This window comes from Mobula hypostoma, chromosome 9, assembly GCF_963921235.1.
Source record: "Mobula hypostoma chromosome 9, sMobHyp1.1, whole genome shotgun sequence".
NCBI lineage: Eukaryota > Metazoa > Chordata > Chondrichthyes > Myliobatiformes > Myliobatidae > Mobula > Mobula hypostoma.
The window spans coordinates 43,724,437-43,751,343 of NC_086105.1; the positions used below are offsets into that span (position 1 = coordinate 43,724,437).

The 26,907-nt window shown below is 39.9% G+C and overlaps 1 protein-coding gene across 4 annotated transcripts in view; it reads right to left on the bottom strand.

Annotated features, from left to right (window-relative positions):
- znf800a (zinc finger protein 800a) overlaps positions 1 to 26,907 on the bottom strand; it is a 136,737-nt gene that overhangs the window by 39,168 nt on the left and 70,662 nt on the right. For all 4 annotated transcript variants that reach the window (XM_063058172.1, XM_063058171.1, XM_063058173.1 and 1 more), the window contains 5 exons: positions 22,481 to 22,550; positions 20,208 to 20,277; positions 5,220 to 5,331; positions 4,153 to 4,248; positions 2,315 to 2,458 (listed from right to left, as the gene is read on the bottom strand). In XM_063058172.1, coding sequence (XP_062914242.1) covers positions 2,315 to 2,458; positions 4,153 to 4,248; positions 5,220 to 5,331; positions 20,208 to 20,249 — 394 coding nt within the window. In that variant the 5' untranslated portion in view covers positions 20,250 to 20,277; positions 22,481 to 22,550. The remainder of the gene's footprint in view (positions 1 to 2,314; positions 2,459 to 4,152; positions 4,249 to 5,219; positions 5,332 to 20,207; positions 20,278 to 22,480; positions 22,551 to 26,907) is intronic.

Consider the following 26,907-nt stretch of genomic DNA (forward strand, 5'->3'; position numbering starts at 1 on the left):
AGAAAACAAACGTGCCACACTTTTTAAAAAAAATCTCAACCATTTCTCGCTGCGATTTTTAAAAAAAACTCTGATGTCTCACTGCGCTTCAATAGGTAGGTAGTCAGCTCAGGTTTGATTTAAAATACCTCATCACCACTATTATGTTTTCTAACTCTAAAACGTAAATACTGATTGAAAGGAAAACAAAGCCGGGAATGAGAGTCTAACTTTGTTTTTACTTTAAGCGAAATGCGCACAGATCACGTGCTGGAGTGATGACACATGCCATTCATGTACTTTGTACATATAACCATAATTATTTAAACAACAAAGAATGGTCAATCAAATAATATATTTACAATATTACTCAAACATTACTGAACTATTGAACACACAAAGCACACAAGAAAATGCATCTCAGGATCGTATATGGTGACATATACGCAGTTTGATAACATATTTACTTTGAACATGAAAAAAATTGGAAGCAAGGAAGGAGAGAGAGAAAGGAGAAAAATTGTTGAATCATGCAATATGTGTGTTCAATTCTCCAAAATTTTTCGGAAAAAAATTAAGACAGAAAGATGCTTGGATTTATTGTTGGTGTAGCTGTAGAGTTAATACACATTATTAATTAGAGTATGCACAAATTATTTTGATTTTTTACCATTAGTCTGTGTATTTTTAATGTAGAAGTCAAAAAGTCAGACTGGCTCCAAAACTTAAATCTGTGTTATAATTTTTCTTTCAATTCAAAGCAATGGAGCTCTCTGGAGAAGAATGAATGAATCAACTCTATTTAAATTTAACTGTCCATTGGGTACCACACAAGGGTGCATAGATTACATATCACTTAATATTCATGACACAACTATCTTTGACAGAGATAATTGAACTGTTGGCCCACTAACCAAGGAATCTAAGCCTACCCTGTAAAGATTTGAACACAGTACCAGGAAAGTATGCAAGAGTTACGCTTGCATTTGAACCCTATATTGTTCATCAGCATTGTCAATTGGGCATCCTTTGACCCAACTCAACCTTCGTTATCATGATGGGAGCAGGATCAGCGAGGGGTTCTGTACCAAGGTTTCTTCAACAAAAGTTTTCTTGAGAAGACAGTGAGCTGGTGACATAAAAACTGCAACCTTCAATTTTATGACAGCATGATCTATTGATATGCCATGGTCCCGACTGAACAGCAGCAAGTATCCAAGTTTCAGCACTCCAGTTCCATGGAGTGTGGTTAGCTGCCGCTGTTCCATTTAGACCCAGACTGCCAATTATTGCCTGTCACATTCTTTCATGGAAAGTCTGTATTTAAAGGTCATGTGCTGAGCACTCTGTGTTCAATCATAAGAGCTCCATTTCTAGTACTACAGTTTGTGATTTCGCTTGTGTTCTTCTGTTTATTTTGAGTCTGAGTTAATTCTAGACAGTCTGCAATTGGGTTTACCACCATCCATAGCTCTCTCGTTACAGAAGTTATTTTCATATTTATAAATATTTCAAACCTTTCTTCTGCCAATTTTATTTTCACTATACTGTAATGTTAGTTTAGATTCCAATTTTATTCATGTATCCACCTGCATGAAAAGTTACAAATATGAGTAAACTTATCCACTATACTTGGAACTTAATGCTTAACTGATTATGTTACAGTGTCAAGTGTTTTGCACATGAAGTGACACTTCGATTTATGTGCATAAAGGCACAGGGAGAAAGAGCCATTGACCTGAAAAGTTGATCCTTTCTTCCTGGATGCTGCCTGACTTAACTGTATGGTTCAAGTATTATCTGTTTCTGAGAGGGTAAAAGTATTTGGCCAGAATACATCGAAGTATGTTTACATAAAATTGAAACCATTAGCATAATTTTAAAATGAACTGGTTCAAACACGATACTTCCTATAGTTCAATCCTACCAATAGATTAATGTCAATGCAGACACAGTCACAGAGCATAGATTGGAGGTACACCAATGGCATATTTCTCTTTAGTTAGCAGATACTTAGTATGGATTTCAAAAGGATGGTAAATCAGATCTCTAACATTAAAAGCTGCTTCATGTCACAAGGGAGTTGTTATCCAATGAGCTCCCATTTCTAGAACATCAGATATAATAACTTTTTGCAAGTTAAATCCCTACAAAGTATAATTTCCATCAAAATAGATACCAACGTTGGCATTTGAAACAAAACCAGAAACACAAAGAGCAAGTTCGTCTGTTCCAGGGCCACAGCAATAAGGGGAGCTATCAAATTTGAGAATTCAGTATTAAAAATCCATAAATGTTGACCCCTTCAAAAAAATAAATTGTTCCATTAACTTACGGTCATTCATCTTCTGACTTTGGAAGCAGTAGAATTCTTTATGTGTAATCAGATTGGGCAAACCCCTAAACAGACTTCGACATAACTTGCATTCAAAGATAGTGTCCACTTCTTTCAATAGAATGTGTTTCAATTGTGCAGTTCCTGTATGCATAAAACAACATCTGTATTCAATAAAACCTCAAAGATTTCCTTAAACATCAATATTTAATAAATATCATTTCCAATGCTTCTTACAAAAACCAAACGCATTTAGTTAAAATTATAAATTTGTAGAAACAGACACAAAGTGAACATACATGGGGAAAATATTAAAAATGCAAGACCCAGCTGTTTGTCATTGTGCACCAAAATGCCTTATAGATTTTTAAAACATCCAGTTACATTATCAATGAATATGCCGAGATTAGTATAGCAAGGTCTGTGATAGAAATGGAACTAGGCATCCCATGAGTGACACAGAGAGGTGTTAAATTTATTTCTATTCATGGGCCCTGACATTAGTTTAGATTCTAGACAGTTCTATAGGTGAGCTCCAGCAAATTAATGTCCTTGGTCCTGTTTCTAGGGAGCAGACAGAAATCAATAAATCTGTTGTTCCATGTCTCTCAAAAGTATTTTGTTCTGGAGGACTGGTACTGCAGAATCAACAGTTGTATTTCAGTGAATTGTGTTTAGCAACATTGGAAGCAGTCCAACAGAGATTTATTAGGCTAATTTTTTGGGATGAAAGGGTTGTCTTGTCAAGAAGGGCTACAGAAATTATAGTATTCTTAAGTTATTCTTTGCAGTTTAGAGTATTGAAGGTGGGTCTTACTGAAACATGCAAGATCCTAATGAAAAAGAGGACAGGGCAAGCAAAGGTCAAGATGTTTCCTCTAACAGGGGAACCTTGAGTGAGAGGACAGAATCACAAGAAAAGAGCACAGTAATTTTAAACTGTGGAGTGACTTCTCTCAAAGTATTACAAATCTCTGGAGCTCCCTGCTCGTGGCTGGATCACAGAAAGAGGAAGTCGATAACTTTTTGTAAGGTTGCGAGGGAGTTGGCACAGAAGAGGAGACGAGGCCTGGGTAGATCAGCCATTGTCATACGAGGGTACCGAATGGCCTACTCATGCTCCTGTTTTCTTTTTTAATATTCCACAAAATCAAACTAATCAGCTGTCTACAATCACAAAGAAATTAAGGTTCACTTTTGCTTTCATATATCACTGATTTTCTTTGCCAACATATCATACCACCCATTTCCTTCTCAATTGCACTCACTGCCTTTTCATAATCAAACCTGGCCTTTCATGGCCTCAAGTGACCAAACATTGACATATACATCTAATGGAAGACCAACATGTAAGAGAATATTACACAGCCACTGAAAACAAAATTTGAAAGCGTCACCAGTATCTCATTGGCAAGATATAAAACTATATTCATGCAACTGCTATTCCCACAAACAACTTCTGCAAATAAAAGGCAATCCAAGAAATTAAGATGAAACATGTACTCCAAAGAGACAGGAAGATTCAACAGTTTAATTTTGGGCATTATATTATCATTAAATCTCAATGTTATGCAGCAGCGGTGAATTATGTTAATAGAATCCAATTGATGCAGTAATTAAAAAGAGCAAAGTTATTGTATTTGCATTGTTCTCACTGACTGCAAAGCAATAAATCCTTTGCCTCGCTTCACCTACTCTTCAATTAAAATCTTTAAGAAAAATTATGTCTATAATGATCTGTTGCAGACATTATTTACCAATATAGAGTAACACTTTTTACCCTGCAGTTTCATTAGATACTGAAGGCAGCCATCTGTCCGTTGACTATTACATCTCACCTGTACGGAAGCACTCAATGATTTGTTGAATTCCTGATTTTGAAGTTGAAAGCTGCTGTTGTAACAAAGGAGGGTCGCCTAGTTCCTGTGCATAAGCTAGAAAGTGAATAAACAATAAAAAATCTTTACATATAAAGAGCTATGGTCCATCATACTTGATATAGAGTCAAATAACCATCATAGCCTGGGTTAAAGATTAAATTACACCAAAGGTTTATACTAGCAATAAACCTAAGCTTATTTTCATTAAAAATCTGCTCGTCCCACAAAGGTTGTACAGATCATTTCCTCTTTCCATTAAGCAGGCAAATAAATTTTCTCAACCCCAGCAAAGCTCTCATATGCCTACCATTGCATGAGATTATTGTTTTAACAATAAAGTAAAACTGATCTCAAACACAGATAATGAAACCACTGCAATGCTTAGATTTCCCAAGGTCTTGTATACAATGTTAGATGCTGTGGTGCTTCATAATGATAGGAATGCAGTGCTACACTAATGTTAAGATGGAACTATTTTCAAGCTGGACTGCTCACTTAAGGCCATAAAATCTTAATGCAGCAAGAGGGAAGCGAATGCAATTCCTTTAATGATGTTGCAGACTAGGAGACATCTACAAATTCTTGCCCCCATGTCAGCAGAACAGAGAACAAAAGGGGCTTGTTTACATGTGCACATTTAGCAACCGTCAATAAATCATACTGATGCTTACTAGATTTCTCACTTTAATAAGAAACAAAATATTTCCCTGCGAACAAAGAATAACACTGTCTTTGGGCACTGTGGTGGATTTGAGGCCAATTACTGCTTTCTTGAAGCGAAAGGAGTCACATAATAAGATGAAACATTTTGAACGGCCGCCTTTCGCTAAAGTGCTGTTTCTGAATATTACTCCTGACAAATGGGCCTGTTCTGGCACCTCCCAGGCGGGTATGCAAGGGATGGAAGGAAGTGCCTCAATGCTCACGTGCTGTTGCAATGCCCCTTTCACCAGACTCACAAAGGAGAACCTCCCCTGATTGCTCATATAACCATGGAACTCATTGGCAAAGACAGTTGAAAGTACCTGGTCCACAGCAGCCATAGTGATGGATGTCTGTCTGGCAATATTTGTCCTTCAGTGTCTTTTGAACCCGAAACCTATTTTCTTCAATGTCTGATTCATTCTGATTATTGCACTAGAATGAACAAAAAGGGAAGGCAAATGGTATAAATGATAAAATCATTTACCATGTCCAGACATTCAAATACTTCTGCAGCATCATTCATTTCTCACCTCTCTCAAAGATTTTACTTGAATAATTAACACATTTCAGCAGAATCCAAGAGCCAAGCAAGTAAAAGCAGCAACAGTGTGAATCTCAGGCCTAGAAACCACACACAAAGCAACTGTTTTCACGCAGGTGCTTTCAACGCTCCCCCGAGCTGTATCAGGTGAGCTGCTCCTGCACGCTCGCGTCTTCTTTTCAGCGCTTCCTAAACTGTACTCTGTAACGGGTGACACTGCTACCCTCGCAGAACAGCAGTCTGTTTTCCACGGAAACATCGGGTGCAGGTTCAGAGACAGTTACTCAACCGAGATCGCCGAGGTGCATTGACTCTGGGGAGGCACTGCTCTGTGACGCCTCGATGTCACTTGGCAGTGAAGTGCAACCCTCTGCAGATGCCGCAATCTGGGTTCCACCTCAGGCTGGATACAGGCTCCCCATTCTGGTTGACATCCCTAGCACCTTGCCAGAGGCCTGTAAGTGTATTTCTACATCTGTGCGCACCTGCACTACTTGTCCAAGCCCTGAGCTGTGGCTTCTTCCCCCAACACCGTTCCTATTGCTCGATCCAAGTGCAGCCTGTTTCCAAAAGACACATAAAGGCAGCCATTTCAGCCCATCGATTCCATGGCAGCTCACAGAGCAATCCCATTTCCCCAGTAACCTATTCTCCCCACATTCTCATCAAATTCCATCGATTCTACGCTCACTTCCACACTAGGGACAACTCACAGAGGCTCACTAACCTACACACCCCACACACCTTTGGGATGTCGGAAGAAGACGGAGCACCCGGAAGAAACCCACTTGGCCACAGGGCAAACGTGGAGACTCCACACAAGTGGCACCCGAGACGGGGATGGAGAGAACCTGGGTCGCCGACTCCAAAATGTGAAACGCATGTCTCTAATCCAGATTGGCCAACGTCCATGGTGAGTGTGCCCAAGCTGAACTTTGGACACAATGACCCAGTGCCCACCACATTCCCCCTTCCTTTCCCACCACTGCACTCTGAGCAAGGGACCGGGGTGGTGGGGGGCAGTGAGGATGTTTTGATGAGTCTCCGAGATTCTCCAGTGACAAGGACAAGAATATAGTATTATGATGCACACTGGTTCGATCCTGAACTTCGGTGAATTCTGCACGTAGTCTGCACGTTCTCCCTCTGACCACAAGAGTTTCCTCCTACGCCCCAATGACATGTGGGGAGAGGGCAGGGACACCTCAGCTGTTATGTGATAGGCACAGGTGAGGCTGGGGTGGGGGTGGGGGGGAGGGGGAGGCAATAGAAAAGTGAAACAAGGGAGAGGAAACCCAGGAAGATAGGTTTGTGGGTGACTGACAGATGGAACCAGGCGGGGAGAGGGTATTGAGTCCTGGTAAGGCATGGGGAGAGAAGGAAGAGGGTAAAGAGAGGGACAAGTTAAGTGCACGAGTGGGAGTGGGCAAGTAACGTGGTAGGTGTGGGTTACCTGAAACAGGGATATTCAAACTTCATACCATTGTTTTGCAAGCTACCAAACAGAGTACGAGATGGTTTGTGTTTGACATCACTATGGCAGTAGTGAAGGCCGAGGACAGACAGTTCATTGTGGGAACGGGTAAACAAGAGAGTTACTGGCAGTGCAGGATCAGACTAGATTTTGCTGAATTACCCAGGTTTAAGGGAACAAGTGGCCTGCTCCTCACCATAATATACATGCCTAGATGCACCTGTGAAATGGAATTGGAATTAGAACCATAAAACCATAGAAACTACAGCACAGAAACAGGCCCTTTGGCCCTTCTTGGCTGTGCCGAACCATTTTCTGCCTAGTCCCACTGACCTGCACACGGACTATATCCCTCCATAAACCTCCCATCCATGTATCTGTCCAATTTATTCTTAAATGTTAAAAAAAAACCTGCATTCACCACCTCGTCTGGCAGCTCATTCCATACTCCCACCACTCTCCGTGTGAAGAAGCCCCCCCTGATGTTCCCTTTAAAATTTTATATACCTCTGTCAAATCTCCCCTCATTCTTCTACGCTCCAGGGAATAAAGTCCTAACCTATTCAACCTTTCTCTGTAACTAAGTTTCTCAAGTCCCGGCACCATCCTTGTAAACCTTCTCTGCACTCTTTCAACCTTATTTATATCCTTCCTATAATTTGGTGACCAAAACTGAACACAATACTCCAGATTCGGCCTCACCAATGCCTTATACAACCTCATCATAACATTCCAGCTCTTATACTCAATACTTCGATTAATAAAGGCCAAAGTACCAAAAGCTCTCTTTACGACCCTATCTACCTGTGACGACACTTTTAGGGAATTTTGTATCTGTATTCCCAGATCCCTCTGTTCCACTGCACTCCTCAGTTCCTTACCATTAACCCTGTATGTTCTACGTTGGTTTGTCCTTCCAACGTGCAATACCTCACACTTGTCTGTATTAAACTCCATCTGCCATTTTTCAGCCCATTTTTCCAGCTGGTCCAAGTCCCTCTGCAGGCTCTGAAAACCTTCCTTACTGTCTACTACACCTCCAATCTTTGTATCATCAGCAAACTTGCTGATCCAATTTACCACATTATCATCCAGATCATTGATATAGATGACAAATAACAATGGACCCAGCACTGATCCCTGTGGCACACCACTAAGTCACAGGCCTCCACTCAGAGAAGCAATTCTCTTTCTTTTTTTTTAAATCTTTTTATTGAATAAGTATACAAAAAGGTAAGCCATATAGGCACTAATACACTGTTAGAATATAATAAAATTACAGAAGATATTAATACAAAAAAAAATACAAACAAAGTAATTTAAACATAACGTACCAAGGTAACATAATAGTATACTAATTTTTATATATATATCAATAGAGAAAAGGAAAAATAAGCCCAAAAAAAACCACCGTGCAACTAACTAAAAGCAAAGCAAAGCAACGTGCTAACTTGAAACCAAACAGAGTTAAAAAACTTAAAATCACGTCCTCAATCCCGACCTCCATTAAAAACAGTAAAACAAAAACAAGAAGGGTATATATTACATTAAATAAAAATATTGAATAAAAGATCTCCAGGTCTGTTCAAATTTAAATGAGGAGTCAGAAAGATTGCTTCTAATTTTCTCCAAATTCAAGCATAATATCGTCTGAGAAAACCAAAAAAAGGTAGTTGGAGCATTAAGCTCTTTCCAATGTTGTAAGATACATCTTTTCGCCATTAAAGTAAGAAATGCAATCATTCTACGGGCTGAAGGGGAAAGATTACTGGAAATTTTAGGTAGTCCAAAGATAGCAGTAATAGGGTGAGGAGAGATATCTATATTCAATACCTTGGAGATAATATTAAAAATGTCTCTCCAAAAAGTTTCCAGAGTAGGGCAAGACCAAAACATATGAGTTAAAGAGGCTATCTGCCCCGGACATCTATCACAAAAAGGATTAATATGAGAATAAAAGCGCGCTAATTTATCTTTGGACATATGTGCTCTATGAACAACTTTAAATTGAAATAGGGAATGTTTAGCACAGATAGCGGAAGTATTGACTAATTGTAAAATCTGCCCCCAGTCATCCACGGAAATGGTAAGCCCCAATTCCTGTTCCCAATCTACCCTAATCTTATCAAATGGAGCTTTCCTAAGTTTCATAATAATATTATAAATCATAGCCGATGCACCTTTCTGACATGGATTAAGGTTAATTATAGTATCTAAAATGTATGTACGAGGAAGCATTGGAAAGGAAGAAAGTATAGTACTTAGGAAATTTCTAACTTGTAGATATCTAAAAAAATGTATTCTTGATAAATTATATTTATTAGATAATTGTTCAAAAGACATAAGGGAACCATCTAAAAATAAATCCAAAAACCGTGAAATACCCTTAGTCTTCCAAATTTGAAAAGCACGATCCGTAAAAGAGGGAGGAAAAAATATGTTACCTAAAATAGGAATCGCTAACCCAAATTGATTAAGATCAAAAAATTTTCTGAATTGAAACCAAATACGTAAGGTATATTTAACTATCGGGTTAGACACCTGTTTAAGGCGTTTCAAATCAAAAGGAAGAGAGGAACCTAAAATAGAGCCAAGTGTATAACCCTGAACAGATTGTAATTCCAATGCTACCCATTTAGGAATGGATAGTATATCCTGGTCAAGTAACCAGAATTTCATATGTCGAATATTAATTGCCCAATAATAAAATCTAAAGTTAGGTAATGCTAAGCCTCCATCTCTCTTAGCTTTCTGTAAATGTATTTTACCCAGTCTCGGGTTTTTATTTTGCCAAATAAATGAAGAAATTTTGGAGTCGACTTTGTCAAAAAAAGATTTTGGAACAAAGATTGGTAATGCCTGAAATATATATAAAAATTTTGGCAAAAAAAACATCTTAACTGCATTAATACGACCAATCAAAGATAAATATAAAGGAAACCATTTAGATGAAAGTTGAATTAATTTGGTCTATTAATGGTAAAAAGTTAATCTTAAATAAATCTTTGTATTTACAAGTAATTTTAATCCCAAGATATGAAAAATAATTATTAATCAATTTAAATGGAAAGTTATGATATAAGGGAAGTTGTTTATTAATCGGGAAAAGTTCACCCTTACTGAAAAAAGACCAAATTGTGCTAATAGCTCTAAAACAGCCAGGATGGATTTTTGGGGATTAGAAATATATAAAAGTAAGTCATCAGCATAGAGTGATATTTTATGGGACTTTAAGCCCCAAGTTATCCCAGTAATATTTGGAGATTCTCGAATGGCAATTGCAAGAGGTTCTAATGCAATATCAAATAATAAAGGACTAAGAGGACAACCTTGTCGAGTACCTCGAAAAAGAGGGGAAAAAGGTGAACTTAAAGAGTTAGTACGGACCGAGGCCACAGGAGAATGATATAACAGTTTAATCCAGGATATAAATTTCGAGCTAAAATTAAACATTTCAAGCACCTTAAATAAATAAGGCCATTCTACTCTATCAAAAGCTTTCTCAGCATCTAAAGAGATAACACACTCAGGAACATTTTGTGAGGGAGTATAAACAATATTTAACAGTGTGCGAATATTATAAAAAGAGTAACGACCTTTAATAAAACCCGTTTGGTCTTCCGAAATAATAGAAGGAAGTACTTTTTCTAATCTATTGGCTAATAACTTAGAAAAAACTTTAGAATCAACATTTAATAAAGATATTGGTCTATAAGATGCACATTGAGCAGGATCTTTATCCTTCTTTAATATTAGAGAGATTGACGCTCTATTGAAAGATTCAGGAAGTTTACCAAGTTTTAATGAAGCCTCAAAAACCCTACAAAACCAAGGGATTAATGAAGGAGCGAAACATTTATAAAATTCTACGGTAAACCCATCAGGGCCAGGAGCTTTCCCCAAATTCATAGAGAAAATAACATTCTTAATCTCATCTGTGGTAATGGGAGTATCTAACATAGAAGACATATCCTGTGAAATCTCAGGGAAGTCTAGATTATCTAAAAAATCATTCATATATTTAGAATCTCGAGGAGACTCTGATTGATATAAGGAAGAACAAAAATCACAGAAGGTTTGATTAATCCCCACATGATCAAGTATCAGTCGGTCATTTTGGTTATAAATCTGATTAATTTGAGATTTAGCATAATTAGACTTCAGTTGATTAGCCAACAGTTTGCCAATTTTGTCACTGTGTACATAAAATTCACTTAGTTTTCTTTAATTGGTTTACAATCGAGGACGAAAGTAATAAACTGTGTTCTTATCAATTTCCTTAAACTTGTCCACAATTACCAACTCCTCCTGCTTCAGCTTCTTCCTCAAAGCAGCAGAATACGAGATAATCTGACCACGAATATAAGCTTTAAAAGTATCCCAAAGAATGTTCACAGAAATATCCTCTGTATAGTTAATTGTAAAAAAAAGATCAATCTGTTCATTCATAAAGTTAACAAAGTCCGAGTCCTGAAGCAACAGCGAATTAAAACGCCATTGTCTATTATTTTGTATATTGGCCAGAATTTTAATAGAAAGCTTAAGTGGAGCATGATCCAAAATGGTTATAGAGCCATAATCACATTTAATCACTGAGGAAATAAGACGAGAATCAATAAAGAAATAATCAATTCTTGAATAGGAATGGTGAACATGTGAAAAAAAAGAAAAATCTTTTTCCTGAGGATGCAAAAAACGCCAAATGTCCGTCGACCCAGAATCAGAAAGGAATGAATTAAAGTTGCAGATTTATTAGGTAAGGTCCGTAGAGGAGCCGAACGGTCCAAAGCTGGAGACAAACAGGTATTAAGATCTCCGCCCCAGATCAATGTAAACTCATTCAAATTCGGGAACTGATTAAATAATGATTTATAAAATTCCGGACAGTCCATATTAGGAGCATAGACATTAACCAAAACTACCTTGTTATTAAGTAGTAGACCATTAACCAATAGAAATCTACCATTCGGATCAGAAATAATATCATGTTGTATAAAAGTAACTGAGGAGTCTATAAAAATAGAGACGCCTCGAATCTTAGCATTGGAGTTCGAATGAAACCGTTGTCCCTTCCAGAATTTAAAAAAACGTAGTCTGTCCCCCCTCTGCACATGGGTCTCCTGTAAAAATAAAATTTGTGCTTTAAGTCTCCGGAACACTTTAAAAACTTTTTTCCTTTTAATAGGATGATTAAGACCATTAGTATTCCAGGAGACAAAATTAATAATAGACTCCATAAACCCTAAAGTCAACCCGCAAAAAGGAGGATTGACGATAGGCTCGACCCACGAACGCGGAAAGGGAACAGAACATACAAGAGATACCGGGAAGAAGAACGCAACCAATACTTCAATAATGTACATAGCCCAAGAAGAAGAAAACTAAAACGTGAAGCCTCTCCCACCACCCCCACCCCATGACCCCAAGGCTAAATCTAACGCAGACCAGCCCGAAAGAGGCGAGCACTAAAACTACCCCCATGACTTCCAGTATACGCTCCCTAAAAAAAAGTGTAAATATAAAAAAGATCAGCTGATTATAAAACAGTAAAAGAATAAAAAAAGATAACTCAATTAAAATAAAACACATAATATAACAGAGTAAAAGCCAGAAAATATTTAAAAAACCGCAATAAACCCCAGACCCATGAGTAAACAAAACAAAAAAAAATGAGATTATTAACATAAACTAGTTATAAAAACCTACAAAACAAAATAGATTTAAAAAAACTGCAAAATTTAAGGCCACAAAGGAAATACGTAAAATGACGGTGAGGAAATAACCGCCCAGAATCCCCTGGGAAAAAGAAAGAAATGACGCAGTTAAAAAGAAAGTTTAGCAACCATATTAAATAATCAAAAATAAACTTTTCTGCCCATTAGGGCAAAAAAAAATTAAGACCGACAAATTCACAACCTCCGATCAACGGAGATAGTTAAAAATTACAATTAAGATGTTGAAGGTGAAAATTGATCCAGATAACTCTGGGCATCCGATGGAGATTCAAAAAAACGGAGGGCTCCATCCAACGTACGAATCCTTAAATGTGCAGGGTAAAGCAGCGCTGGTTTTAAATCCATCTTGTAGAGGTCCGACATCACAGATCTGTAACGAACCCGTTGATCCCAGATTGGTTTACTGAGATCCTCCACAAATCGGAACTTGAGATCCAGAAAATCAATGTAACCTTTAGATCGAACGAAACGAAACAGTTTCTCCTTGTCTTGAAAGTAATGAAAACGTAAAATGACATGTCGAGGTTTATCTTAGGCGAGTATGATGGAACTCTGTGAACACGATCCAATAACGGTGGTTGGTCAGGAAATATAGTAGGAAATGCATCTTTTAAAAGTTGAGAAAAATACTTCATAGGGTTATCAGATTCAACAGCTTCATGCACCCCAATCATTCGAAGATTCTGCCATCGCATTCTGGATTCTAAGTCAGAGTTTTTAAAGGTCAGAAAGTCAAGTTTCTTCTTCATTACATTAATTGCTTCTTCGATTTTCTCCATCTTGAGCTCACTTTGTTGCGTGGATTTTTGAAGATCAGATATAGCCGACAGATGTTCCGTAATAGATATTTGTATCTTCTCGATTGAATCGGCAATTTTCTGGAAGCTAGTTGAAATTTCCTCACGAATTAGCTCCGATATAGCTTTCAAAGTCACCGGTGGTTCAGTCGGAGGGAAATCGGTACCTTTCGGTCTACCCGGAGGTTTGCCGTCCTTCCCGTTTTTTCCATTCTTAGACATAGCAGACCTTAAACGCATCCGATTATCGAAGAGCCCAATTTGTTTCAAAGTATTGTAAAAGTTGATGCCTTAATGGTTAATTAAAACATAGCTGATCATAAGAAGAAAAACTCAGAGGTAATGGAGCGAGTCAAGAACGCGAGTTCACTCCATGAGCGCTACCGGAAATCCGAGAAGCAATTCTCTACCACCACTCTCTGGCTTCTTCCATCGAGCCAATGTCTAATCCAATTTACCACCTCTCCATGTATACCTAGCGACTGGATTTTCCTAACTAACCTCCCATGCGGGACCTTGTCAAAGGCCTTACTGAAGTCCATGTAGACAATATCCACTGCCTTCCCTTCATCCACTTTCCTGGTAACCTCCTCGAAAAACTCCAACAGATTGGTCAAACATGACCTACCACGCACAAAGCCATGTTGACTCTCTCGAATAAGCCCCTGTCTATCCAAATGCTTGTAGATTCTGTCTCTTAGTACTCCCTCCAATAACTTACCTACTACTGACGTTAAACTCACCGGCCTATCATTTCCCAGATTACTTTTCGATCCTTTTTTAAACAACGGAACAACATGAGCCACTCTCCAATCCTCCGGCATTTCACCCGTAGACAGCGACATTTTAAATATTTCTGCCAGGGCCCCCGCAATTTCAACACTAGTCTCCTTCAAGGTCCGAGGGAACACTCTGTCAGGTCCCGGGGATTTATCCACTTTAATTTTCCTCAAGACAGCAAGCACCTCCTCCTTTTCAATCTGTACAGTTTCCATGGTCTCACTACTTGATTCCCTCAATTCCATAGATTTTATGCCAGCTTCCTTAGTAAATACAGACGCAAAAAACCTATTTAAGATCTCCCCCATTTCCTTTGGTTCCGCACAAAGCCGACCACACTGATCTTCAAGAGGACCAATTTTATCCCTTACAATCCTTTTGCTCTTAATATACTTGTAAAAGCTCTTTGGATTATCCTTCACTTTGACTGCCAAGGCAACCTCATGTCTTCTTTTTGCCCTCCTGATTTCTTTCTTAAGTATTTTCTTGCACTTCTTATACTCCTCAAGCACCTGATTTACCCCCTGTTTCCTATACATTTCATACAACTCCCTCTTCTTCTTTATCAGAGTTGCAATATCCCTTGAGAACCAAGGTTCCTTATTCCTATTCAATTTGCCTTTAATCCTGACAGGAACATACAAACTCTGCACTCTCAAAATTTCCCCTTTGAAGGCTTCCCACCTACCAATCACATCTTTGCCAGAGAACAACCTGTCCCAATCCACGCTTTTTAGATCCTTTCTCATTTCTTCAAATTTGGCCTTCTTCCAGTTCAGGACCTCAACCCTAGGACCAGATCTATCCTTGTCCATGATCAAATTGAAACTAATGGTGTTATGATCACTGGAACCAAAGTGCTCCCCTACACAGACTTCTGTCACTTGCCCTAATTCGTTTCCTAACAGGAGATCCAATATTGCATCCCCTCTAGTTGGTTCCTCTATATATTGATTTAGAAAACTTTCCTGAACACATTTTACAAACTCTAAACCATCTAGACCCCTAACAGTATGGGAGTCCCAATCAATGTATGGAAAATTAAAATCCCCTACCACCACAACTTTATGTTTCCTGCAGTTACCTGCTATCTCTCTGCAGATTAGTTTTTATTGTCGCATGCACTGAGCTACAGTGAAAGGCTGGCCTTGCACACTGTTCATACTGGTATTTTTTTTTTCTTTTTACACAGTGCATTCAGCCAGTACAAGGTAAAACAGTAACAGAATGCAGAATAAAGTGTAACAGCTACAGGGAAAGTGTAGTGCAGGTAGACAACAAGGTGCAAATCATTACAAGGTTGATTGTGTGGTCAAGGGTCCATGTTATTGTTCGAGGGAGCCATTCAATAGTCTTATAACAGCAGGATAGATGCTATCATTTGAGCATAGTCGTACATGCTTTCAAGATTTTGTATCGTCTGCCCAACAGGAGACCTGCTTAACTCCTGAGATGTTAGGGTTGTCCACTGAACAGAAATTAAGCATATTAGCTCATACTCTCATGGGTTTGAAAGAATGAGACAAGCTCCTCTTTGAAATGTACAATATTCATACAGGGCTTCATGGTGTGGGTGCGGGGAAGACGTTTCCCCTGTATGGGGTGCTCAGAAACCGAGATCACAGTCTCGCAACCAGAGATCAGTCACTCAGGATTAAATGAAGAAGAAACTTTCTCAATTCTCCACAAAAGGGGCTGTGGAGGCTGAGTCACTGAATTCTCTACCCGTGTAAATCTCAATTCCTGAATATATTCCAAAACAAAAACTGATAGATTTTATAATAAGAAAAGAAACAAGTGATGATGTAAAGTTAGTTAGCTTAAAGAAGTGAGGTGTTGGCCAGTAAGAACTACAATCTACTCATCAGTGAACAGGAATGAGGTAAGGAGAGTGGAAACAGACAAAACAAACATACACATTCATGCCATGTGGTGGCAGGTGTGGAGGTGGCCATTTTGTGAGAGTGTCCTTGCAGCTGACATTTTGTGAACTGTTTGGTGAACTGATTCTTGCTCCAGGATAACTTAAGCAGAGCAAATGAATGTGAACTCAAGAAGTTTCTGCTAATGATTTAAGAAACCCGAGACCATTCTTGGGTAAGAAGCTTTTCACGATGTAAAATGCAGACTTGCAGAAGCAACAATCTGTGATCTGTGGCCCAGTGTTTGGCTGACCTTGTTATACTGGGTTTAACCAGGCTAAGTTAGACAGAATGAACTAAATCACCCAAGGCCCAAGGCTGAACAGAGAGCCATAAAGCAATAATGATGGTAGCCTTGACAATATCCAATGAGAAACTGACGCAGGTCCATCAATTGACTTTCAGCCAATGAAATTGAAACACCATAGACTGATCTGATAAGGAAAAGAATAAGAGGATCGCGGATGTGGAGGACCCCACGTCGGAGACGCGAAGATCACATCGGGACCATGAGGAATGTCTGGTCAGCGTAGACTCTTTTCCCCAGGTATTACCTTTTTTCTTCTTTGACTTTCCATGGCGGATCAGGGCAACCTAGTGGGTATGTGTTTAGTTCGGTAAATTAATGTGTTTGCTAGCTGAGCCAATAAAGGTACTTGTCAGGAAATAAAGATCCTCTCTGTGCCTAAATTATCATTATTGTTGAAAGCTATTACTGAAGGTATAATGGTTGTAACAGAAGTAAAAGACAACACATATTGAATGTCACGGCGAGTACAGGGGGCCAAATTGCTTGCTTGTTATTATTTTTTTATGTTGCTTTGATAAATATTACCTCTGAAATGTTGTCAATATTTAATCAGTTACTTAGCTCTTTGCCAAAACTGAAAACTTCCAAGAGAAACTCTAATATAATTAGAGACTTGGTCGAAGAATTAGATTTACATTTGAATATATTCTATCTCTGTTTAATGATTAGCCTCACACCTGAGATAAAAACCACCTCGATTAAAGACAGAGAAGATTGAATCTCAGCCACAAAAGATATTTCAGCTGATAATGGGAAGATTCCCATTGCCTGTAATGTTATAAATGGATTTTCAACTTAATTATCCAAGTGAAGAAACTTTTCCATTGATCCTTGTAATGAGGAGTCCACAACATCAGTGTTGAAGACTGAGGTACCTCAGAGAACTGCATTTCCAAGCATCAGATTTAGACCCAGAGCAAGTGTTTCATTTATGCCTTCTTTTGTAGTCCTCCATTCGATTTCAAAGTGGGCAGGAAAGTGGCACAGTTGGCATTGTTGCTACAAGAAGACTGGAAGAAGCTGCAGAAGATTGTGAACACGGCAAAGCACATCACACAAACCAATCTTCCGTCCTTGAACTCACTTTACACCGCACGCTGTCGGAACAGTGCTGCCAGGATAATCAAGGACACGACCCACCCAGCCAACACACTTTTCATCCCTCTTCCCTCTGGGAGAAGGCTCAGGAGCTTGAAGACTCATACGGCCAGATTTGGGAACAGCTTCTTTCCAACTGTGATAAGACTGCTGAACGGATCCTGACCCGGATCTGGGCCGTACCCTCCAAATATCCGGACCTGCATCTCGGTTTTTTTTGCACTACCTTACTTTCCATATTCCTATTTTCTATTTATGATTTATAATTTAAATTTTTAATATTTACTATCGATTTGTAATCCAGGGAGTGGGAAGCACAGAATCAAATATCGCTGTGATGATTGTACGTTCTAGTATCAATTGTTTGGCGACAATAAAGTATAAAGTATACCTCACACTGCCAGAGACCGAGGTTTGATCCTGACTTCGGGTACTCTCAGTGCGGAGCTTACATGTTCTCCCTGGGACCGTGTGGTTTCCTCCAAGTGCCCCGGTTCCCTCCCACATTCCAAATTCATGATGGGTTGGTGGGTCGGCGTAAATTGTGTAGGTGAATGGTGAAATCTGGGAGGAGTTGATGCAAACATGGGGAGAATACAAAATGTGATTATTGTGGAATTAACGTTGTTGGTCGGCAGGGACTCAGTGGGGCAAAGGGCCAGTTTCCTTGCTGTGTTTCTGTGACATTCCCCTTCATTTTTCAGCCTTCTGATGTGAAGCACTGCTCCACGTCAGAATGACGTGCACCTCCTTAGCTGCTGCTCACACTAACGGGCACCAACCGGCTTACCACTTACTCCCATGGCTTTGTCAGAGAGAACTACAAACACGAGTGCCTCCCAAGTGATCTTCTTTCACGTGGTTTTTGAAGACAAGGTCATCACCGACGAGACCAGCACTTAACGCCCACCCTTTCTTGAGCCCCGAGAAATTGGTAGCTTGCTCCTTCCTTGAATCACTGTGGTGAAGGAACTGGCGCGAAGTGTTGGGTTCTTGGTTTCAGACCCAGTGATAACGAAGGAACGGTGACATGTTTCCACTGAGGATGGGATTTAACCTGGAAAGGAATCTGCAGATGGTGATGACCCTACACATCTAGGATCTATGTTCTTTTTGGAGTTGGGCTCTTTGGGGAGGAGTGTTGTCCTGGTAATGTAGGTAACCTATTCCAGTTTAGTTCACAGCTGGCACACGTTACAGAGTGTGCCACTGGTGGAATGAACTATACATTCCATTGATGGAAAAGTGCCAGTCAGGCCGGCTGTTTCATTCCGGAGGGTTGCTGAGCCTCTTTAGGGCAGAAGTGACACGTGTCCAGCCAAGAGGAGAGTACTTCATCACACTGTCTTGCGGATGGTGGAAAAGTCTTGCGGTGTCAGGAAATGAATCATACACAGCAGGATATCCAGCCTTGGACCTGCTTTTGTTGCCAGTGTTTATGCAAAAGTCCAGTTGAGATTCTGGTGAATGGTGTCTCCCCAGCATATTAATGTGGTGAGACTCTGTGATAGCAATACAACTGATGTCGAGGATTACCACTGGGACTATGAACCAGTTGCACAAGGTGGCCACACACCAGATACAATGCTCTCATTTTACAGGCAGTGTCCAGGATGGAATTATCCCACAGCACATACAGTGACAGAAGGGAAACGGGGGCTCCAGGGTTACGAATGACCTGACTTACAGAAATCCAACCTCACGCAAACTCTCCCATAGGTTTTTAAATCATTTTTCAAGGTAGGGATAATGATCGGATACAGTATATATTCAACTCATTTAATTCTGGGTAGTATTAAGGTGATTATTTGACAATACAGAAGAAAGGACCGTCAAGCGATACGATAAGGGTAGCTAAAGAAAAGGGATGTTTCAACTTTCTGACAGTTCTCAAGAACGGACTCCTTACATAATCCAGCAACTGCTGCATTCTGATGTGCAATATAATTCACAGTAGAAACAGCTTGGCAGCCAGGCTCTATACGACTAGATTTTGTTCTGTACACTGCGACCTACACGAGTCGCAGATTAAAACCTGATTTTAATGGCAGCCACTTTTTTTTTTAAGTTTTTTAGATTTTTTTTAAAGTTTTTAAAATTTTTTTTTGCTCAGCATAACAAAACTTTCAATTTTCAGATATATTTACATTTCTTCCCCTCACAAATATCAGCTATCAGAACACTTCCATCAAAATACAGACATCACCCCAACATCCTATACAAAAGCCTTTATTAGTATAGCAGGCAGGTTTACATCTACATACTGCAGAAAAGGTTGCCATGTTTTATGAAAACTATTTGTTTTTGAGTGTACCATACATGTCAAGAAGTCCAAAGGAATGTATTCCATGATTAATTTATGCCAACCAAAAAGTCCAGGGGCCTTATTGGATATCCAACAAAGTAAAATGTTCTTCCTCGCACAAAAAGTCAGGATGTTAAAAAGATTTTTCTGATGTGCATTAAAAATACGAGTGCTGGGTAAGCCTAAGAGAAAAGACACTGGGTCCAGTTCAAGCTCCATCTTCAGAATCTTTTCCATTTCACCCAAAATATCACTCCAGTATGCCTGAACCTTGAGACAAGTCCAAAAACAGTGGGTGAAAATTCCAGTATTTACATTTAGAACACGGCAGCCACTTTAGATTTACCTGATTTCGTTTCCGCAGTGCAGTGTTCGTTCTATCCATCATCACAGGGCAGAAATGTTATTTCAAGGATCTGCAGATATAAATGAAAGTGAGAACCAACCCTTAGAAGAACATTTAAACAGTAACGAACGACCCGCTAACCGACCCTAATGAACAAGTTTTAGAATGTGTGATTTATTTTTTCTGTCACTGATTGCATTTTGCCTTTTTTTTAAACGGCAGAAGGACAGTCACCACATTGAACATCCAACCTCAACTCCATCCATGGCCAGCAGTAATTCATGCAGTTTGCCCAATTGCTGACCCCTGGTGACAGAGTGTGGGTACTGCACCTGTCCCTATACTGACATCTCTGCACACCGAAGCTGATTTTCAGATTTTCAGGTAGAAAGCCTCAGTGACCGCAATTTTCACACTGTTCCCACTATCTTTAGGAACAGCAATTTCCCTTCCGGTGTCATCAGATTTCTGAGTGGACAACGTACCAACGAACACTACCTCACAACAGGTTGACCACTCCTTATCCAAAAATTCACATCTGAAATTTTCTTGATCACCTACATGACGCCACAAATGGAAAATTCTGCAAGGTGCTGGGAAGGTTCCAGACGATGTGCAGGACTTTTTGCACCACAGACAGTTCTGAGAAGTGACCTCACATACCCTGAGAGGGGCCCTGTTGGTTCCAGTGTGTTTTCAGCAGTTATCATAGCCAGACCTTTGCGCATCACTCACAGTGGTTACCATGTGTTGTGTGCTTATTCTCTGTGAGATATTGTTGAAAAGGCAAAAAGGCCTTCAGTTACCCCATGAGTAAAGAAATACAGGGAACACTTATGTTTACCTGCAACACAGAAGGTCAAATGGTTGGAAAAACTTGACAACTGTGTAAATGTATAACCTGGCAGAAGAGTACATTGTTGGAACAACCACCATCTACAATCTGAAGGACAAACTGTTAAAAGTTCTGTGCTGAAGGTAAGGAAAAATAGAAAAACACTGCAAAACAGGAAATGAAGATCTTGATCGTGTTTGAAAGAGTGGATTCATCAACACTGGAGAGAACACATGCTGTTTAATGATATGCTGATCATGAAACAAATAAAGATCTCTCACAACAAACTGAAAACTGAAGGCAATCGTGAATATTCAACAGGCCGGTTGCAGAAATTTAAGGCACACCATTACATTTTTTAAAGATTTGTGATGATCAGGAAGCAGAAGAGAAATTGAAGGGTTAGAGCAGAATGCATTCACAGCAAAACATAAAATGTCAGTTTATAAAATCAAAGAACGATTGTTACAACAAAAGCCCTTGTTAATGAGGATGACAACACTGGAAGAAACATTTTAAAAAGCCATTCAGCACAGTGCCTCCTCATCCCGAGATCATCTGCTTCCAAGTCCCTCAACCGCTTCTGATGCGCCGCCTCACAATGATCTCAACGATGATGTACCCTCTCCTTTTAAACTTTTCAGACCAGATATGGTGCTCCTTTTGTTATCCTGCACACATTATATTAAAGGTATGTAATCATTTTACTGTTAAGTACATGAACAAAGATAGCTTTCTGGCAGCATTAAATTCTGAGCCGAGAATGGTGGTTCCAAAATAACCACTGATTGTCCACCTGGGTGGCCAAGGTAGTGGTAGCTCATCTTCCTGATGGTTCAATGTACATATTATTGTTTAATGCGCAACATTATAAAACTATTATATAAAACTATCTTCAGGGCACATACATAAGCTGTACATGTGATGTAAATGGATTTTGTGTCTTAACTTGGGTCCCATCCCCAAGCTATCTCGTTATATGGATGCAACTATTCCAAACTCCAAAAAAATCCAAAATCTGAAACACTTCTGGCCCCAAGCATTTCAGGTAGGGGGTGATCAACCTGTCTGTATTTTGACTCCTCTCTGCTAACAACATCTTTTCAAAGGAGTGCCTAAGCATAACGCTACCGACACAGTCTTCCTCAGAATTACACTGTACTGAAAAAAATGGAATTTCTTCTTTCAGATGGAAGAAAATGCACAGTAATTTAGTTTCAAAGTGTTGATTGGATGTTTAAAAAGCACTGTAGATATCACTTCTCCCCCCCCACCCCAATTATTAACCATTCGACCCTTTGTTCATTTGCAGTGTGTCATCAGCAGCACTAACAGCAACAGGATTCCATCAATTCCTTCACCCTCTCTGAATCTTTGCTCCACACTTGGAAGCACAATTCTTTAATGAAATAAATGGAAAATGATTTCAATTGCTTACCCAGAGGGGAACGTCAGTTCCAGTTGAGTTGTAAACGTTCTTTGCAAATTCAGATCAATTTCTTGATTACCTGGCAAGCAGAAGAAAAAAAAAGTCATTATGCCTTATAAATGATTAGACAGCTTACACATATATAGAAGCGTCCCTGATGCGGCTAAACATGGGGTTATGTTCCCCAACTTTCCCACTTGCTCACTTGCATTCAAGAAGGTCCAACATCTTATTCAATAAATCACTTTTCGTCTTGCATTTTCTCCCCCAAGTGCCTCTACAATCAACCCATGACGTCCTCTCAGATCCGCAACCCTCTCTTCGGCCGTGGGTGTCACAAGAGAACTGATGCTCAAATATCAATAGGTACATTTAATCTCAGAGAAATGTATACAATATTCATCCTGAAATTCTTCTTCACAACCATCCGCAAAAACAGAGGAGAGCCCCAAAGAATGAGTGACAGTTAAATGGCAGAACGCCAAAGTACCCCCCCCCCCCATGCAAAAGCCTCAGCTTTAAGGCAGAAAGAAGCCAACAGAAACCCCAAGTGCTTATAACAGTCAACATGAAGGTGAAGATTTCTGCTGGGTCACGTATTTTTCAGAACCGGTTCAGTTTAATTTTTTTTTGGAGTGCCATCAGTGCGAAGGGATCTCCAGGGCAAGACGACGCACTTTTTAATATCTTCACACTACGGGGGGAAGAAAGCAAAGCATTTGCTCACATCATCAGCCATATCACACAAAACATATGGTCAGACAGGGGCACCTGCCAATTCAGATATTTTAACAATGCAGACTTTAGATTGTGCATACTGAGAGGCAGAGTTTTATTTGGTATAAACAAGGCAGCATCAATCTCACTCACTCGCAGAGTTTTGGAATGATTCTATATGTATTGCCTTGTTGAACACAGTGACAAGTATGCAATCATAGACTAGTTAACTTATAATTGCCTCAAAAGTTTCAAGTACCAGCTTGGAATCACACACTTTAAAGGTTAAAAGACAATGCTGTTCAAGAAGCTGAAATCACAACACTAAGCGAAGACTGACTCAGTTTCTGGGCTCAAATGACCACTTTTCCCACTCGCAGACTGTGAGGGAGGTTCCTCCCCCTTCAATGGTCACTGCAAATACGCAACATCGGGGAGTGAGCACTGAGGACTGCATGATTTAAAACGGCCACTTGAGGGAGCCATTTACTGCAAATTCCTTCCGCTCAAATGCCAACATGATCCACCCAACCCATCCCCCCAAAATAAAACTCCTCACAAATAAAGTTACACTTTTGTCAAAAGTGACACTTCGCGCAACCTTACCAAGGTGACTGACGTCAGTAAATCTAAAGAGTGAGCATTTCCATTGGCCTTAGCAGCTGCGGTAGAAAGTAATAAAAGCAAGATGAAGGAAGGTCTAAATGGTCGATAACTACACTTTCTCCTTTTAATGCACTTTGCAGGAAGCCCAAAACTTTCAACAGTAGAATTATGTTTCTAGATTTCAACAAGCTCTGACATTAGCATGAATTTATACTCAAGGGCATTGGCACCAATCAGACAGGCTGTTCTACTACTACCCATGTTTCCCTAACATGAATTGGTTGTAACATAATTGGTGGTTACATTTACATTGCACAGGATGCACTAGTTACAGTGCCATTGGAATAGACATTCAATTCTGTGCTTTGAGGGCGACTACAGCCTGTTCTGCTACAACGCCACTTCCTATAATGTGAGGTTTCTTCGGAATATAACAATCATATTATAACAGAAGTGCCTGTACGCTGGAGAAAGGTTAAGTAGAAACGAAATTTCTTCCCACATTCAAACCAAAATTCAGAAGTTATGGATCACAACTGAAATTCCTACACCAATAACTTTGGAGCTATTATAATTGCCAGGTGGAAGAATAAGATTCCAATTTAACAGCCATTTACTATATAAATAATCCAGCCTCAAATAAAAGTTGTGCATTTCACAAAACCCAGCTTGCACTTGCCCCGTTTTATCAGTAAAAGCACATTGACTGAAAAATGTCACCAGCAAACGGCAGCACTGAGAAACCAGCCACACTTATACCATCTCTAACGTTGCGCCTTTGTAAGCTGGTAACATGGTGGTGCAACTTGCACAAGCAGAATTAGCTCTTTGCAATAGAAATTCATTCAGACTACTGAGGCCAATAAGCCTCAGAGTACAACCCTCAGCTTCAGCCTTCTTTCTACCAACAATATTTCACTCAATCGTTTTTTTAAATATTTATCAACCTCTATGGTTCTGGATTCTTATTCCAGCAGACACGAGATCAAAACACCCAGTGCAAGCAACTTGAAAAAACAGATCACACACTGTTCGAATCTAACAGGTTGCATGACGTTATTGTGGGGAAGGAAGTGTATCCCCCACACCTCCTCTGAACTCCTCTCACTGCCCTGACTCTTGTGACCATTCCATTCGCTTTTACAAGTGTGTACAAACTGGAAACAGCAGGCCAGCCAAAGGACTGAAAGCCAAGGAGAGCAGACAGCAGCCACGGCCAATTCAGGAGAAAGGTAAGTAGACTGGCTCTGTCCCCGTCATTCTCAGAACACGCTGTTGCGTTAGGTACAAGATCAACAAATCTGCAGACGACAACCAGAATGGGGGAGTAGTCGACAGCCAGGGAGCCGATCAAAGCTTGCAGAGGGATGTGAACCAGCTGGAAAAGTGGGTTGAAAAATGAAAGGTGGAACTTAATGCAGACAAGTGTGAGGTGTTGCACTTGGGAAGAGAAATCAGGATAGGACTTGCGTGGTGAGCAATAAGGCACTGAGGAGTGTGGCAGAACACAGGGATCTGGGAATAGAGATCCATAATTGGTAGATAGGGTCATAGAGAGAGCTTTTGGCACATTGGGCTCCATAAATCAAAGTATTCAGTACACAAGTCGGGATGTTACGTTGAAGTTGTAGAAAAAATTGGTAAGTAATTGCTAATTTGGAATATTGATTGCAATTCTGTTCACCTACCTACAGATGAGTTATCAACAAGACTGAAACAGCACAGAGAATATCTGTTGTTAGGACTTGAGGACCTGTGTTATTGGGAAAGGTTGAATGGATTCCGACTTTATTCCCTGGAGCAAAGGAGAACGATGGGAGATTTGATAGAGCTACACTCTATACAAAATTATGAGAGGTACAAATAGGGCAAATGCAAGCAGCTTTTTTTCCCCACTGAGGTTAGCTGAGGCCGGAACAAGGTCATAGGTTAAGAGTGAAAGGTGAAATATTTAAAGGGAACCTGAGGGGTGCTTCCTTACTCAGAGGGTGAGAGTATGGAATAAACTGCCAGCAGAAGTAGTGGATACGGGTTCGATTGCAACATTTAAGAGAAGTTTGGATAGCAGGGGCCATGGTCTGGGTGCAGGTCAATGGGACGAGACAGAATTAGTTTGGCAACGACTAATGGGCTGACGTGCCTGTTTCTGTATTGTAGTGCTCGATGACTCTGCCCTCCAAAGTTTTCAACTGGTAAGATGCATTGTTATTTAAATGCATATAGAGATCTTCTTCTTTTCAGCACATCATCAGTTAAATTCTCCACAGCAAAACATAAACGACATCTTCAGAAACTGTGTACATGACATGTAATTTTGCTAAGTGAAGCTCTAAGTGGCCATTTTGAGATGGGCGAAATGCAGGCATGCATGTTACGGGAAGCTCTTCAGTCACCCGCAAGACAGATGTTCGCTTCTCCTTTCAAGCTTTGCACTGACGTAGGGAAAGTGAACCATTTTCGCCCGTAATCAGTCAGCTTCCAAGGTATTAAGTTACAAAACTGCTGCATGTTACTCTCAGACTGGGGAATTGCATTTCAAATCCACGATATTTCTGGGAGTATTCAACACAAATTTCCATGCAAATGGAAAAAGCAAAAATTAAAATAAAGTAGATTCAGAAACATGTCTGTCTTTCTCTGCCAGGCTTCCAGGAACTGTTTTTTAAAAAAAAATGGCACTGAAGACACACGAGACTGCAGATGATCAAATCTGGAGCAACAAACAAACTGCTGGAGGATTTCAGTGGCTGTGGGTGGGAGGAAGGGAATTGTGGACATTTGGGTCAAAACCCTGCACCTGTCACTGTCTCCCAACTCCACATTCCCCCTCCCCACCTGTCTGTTATCATACACCCCCTCCCCAGTCCATCAATCCCCAATCCACTTCATACTGGCCCTCTCTATCTCAGAGTTCTGACCCAAATCGTCGACGGTTCCTTTCCTCCCACAGATGCTGCACAACCCACTGAGTTCTCCCAGCACATTGTTTGTTATGGCAAAAGGGCAAATTATAAGTAAACTTTTATTAAATGTTAATGCATCTCTAAATGTTTCCAACTACATAATGTTGAAAGTTTAGATGCATAAAACAGCCTTTTAGCGGAATGAGATCC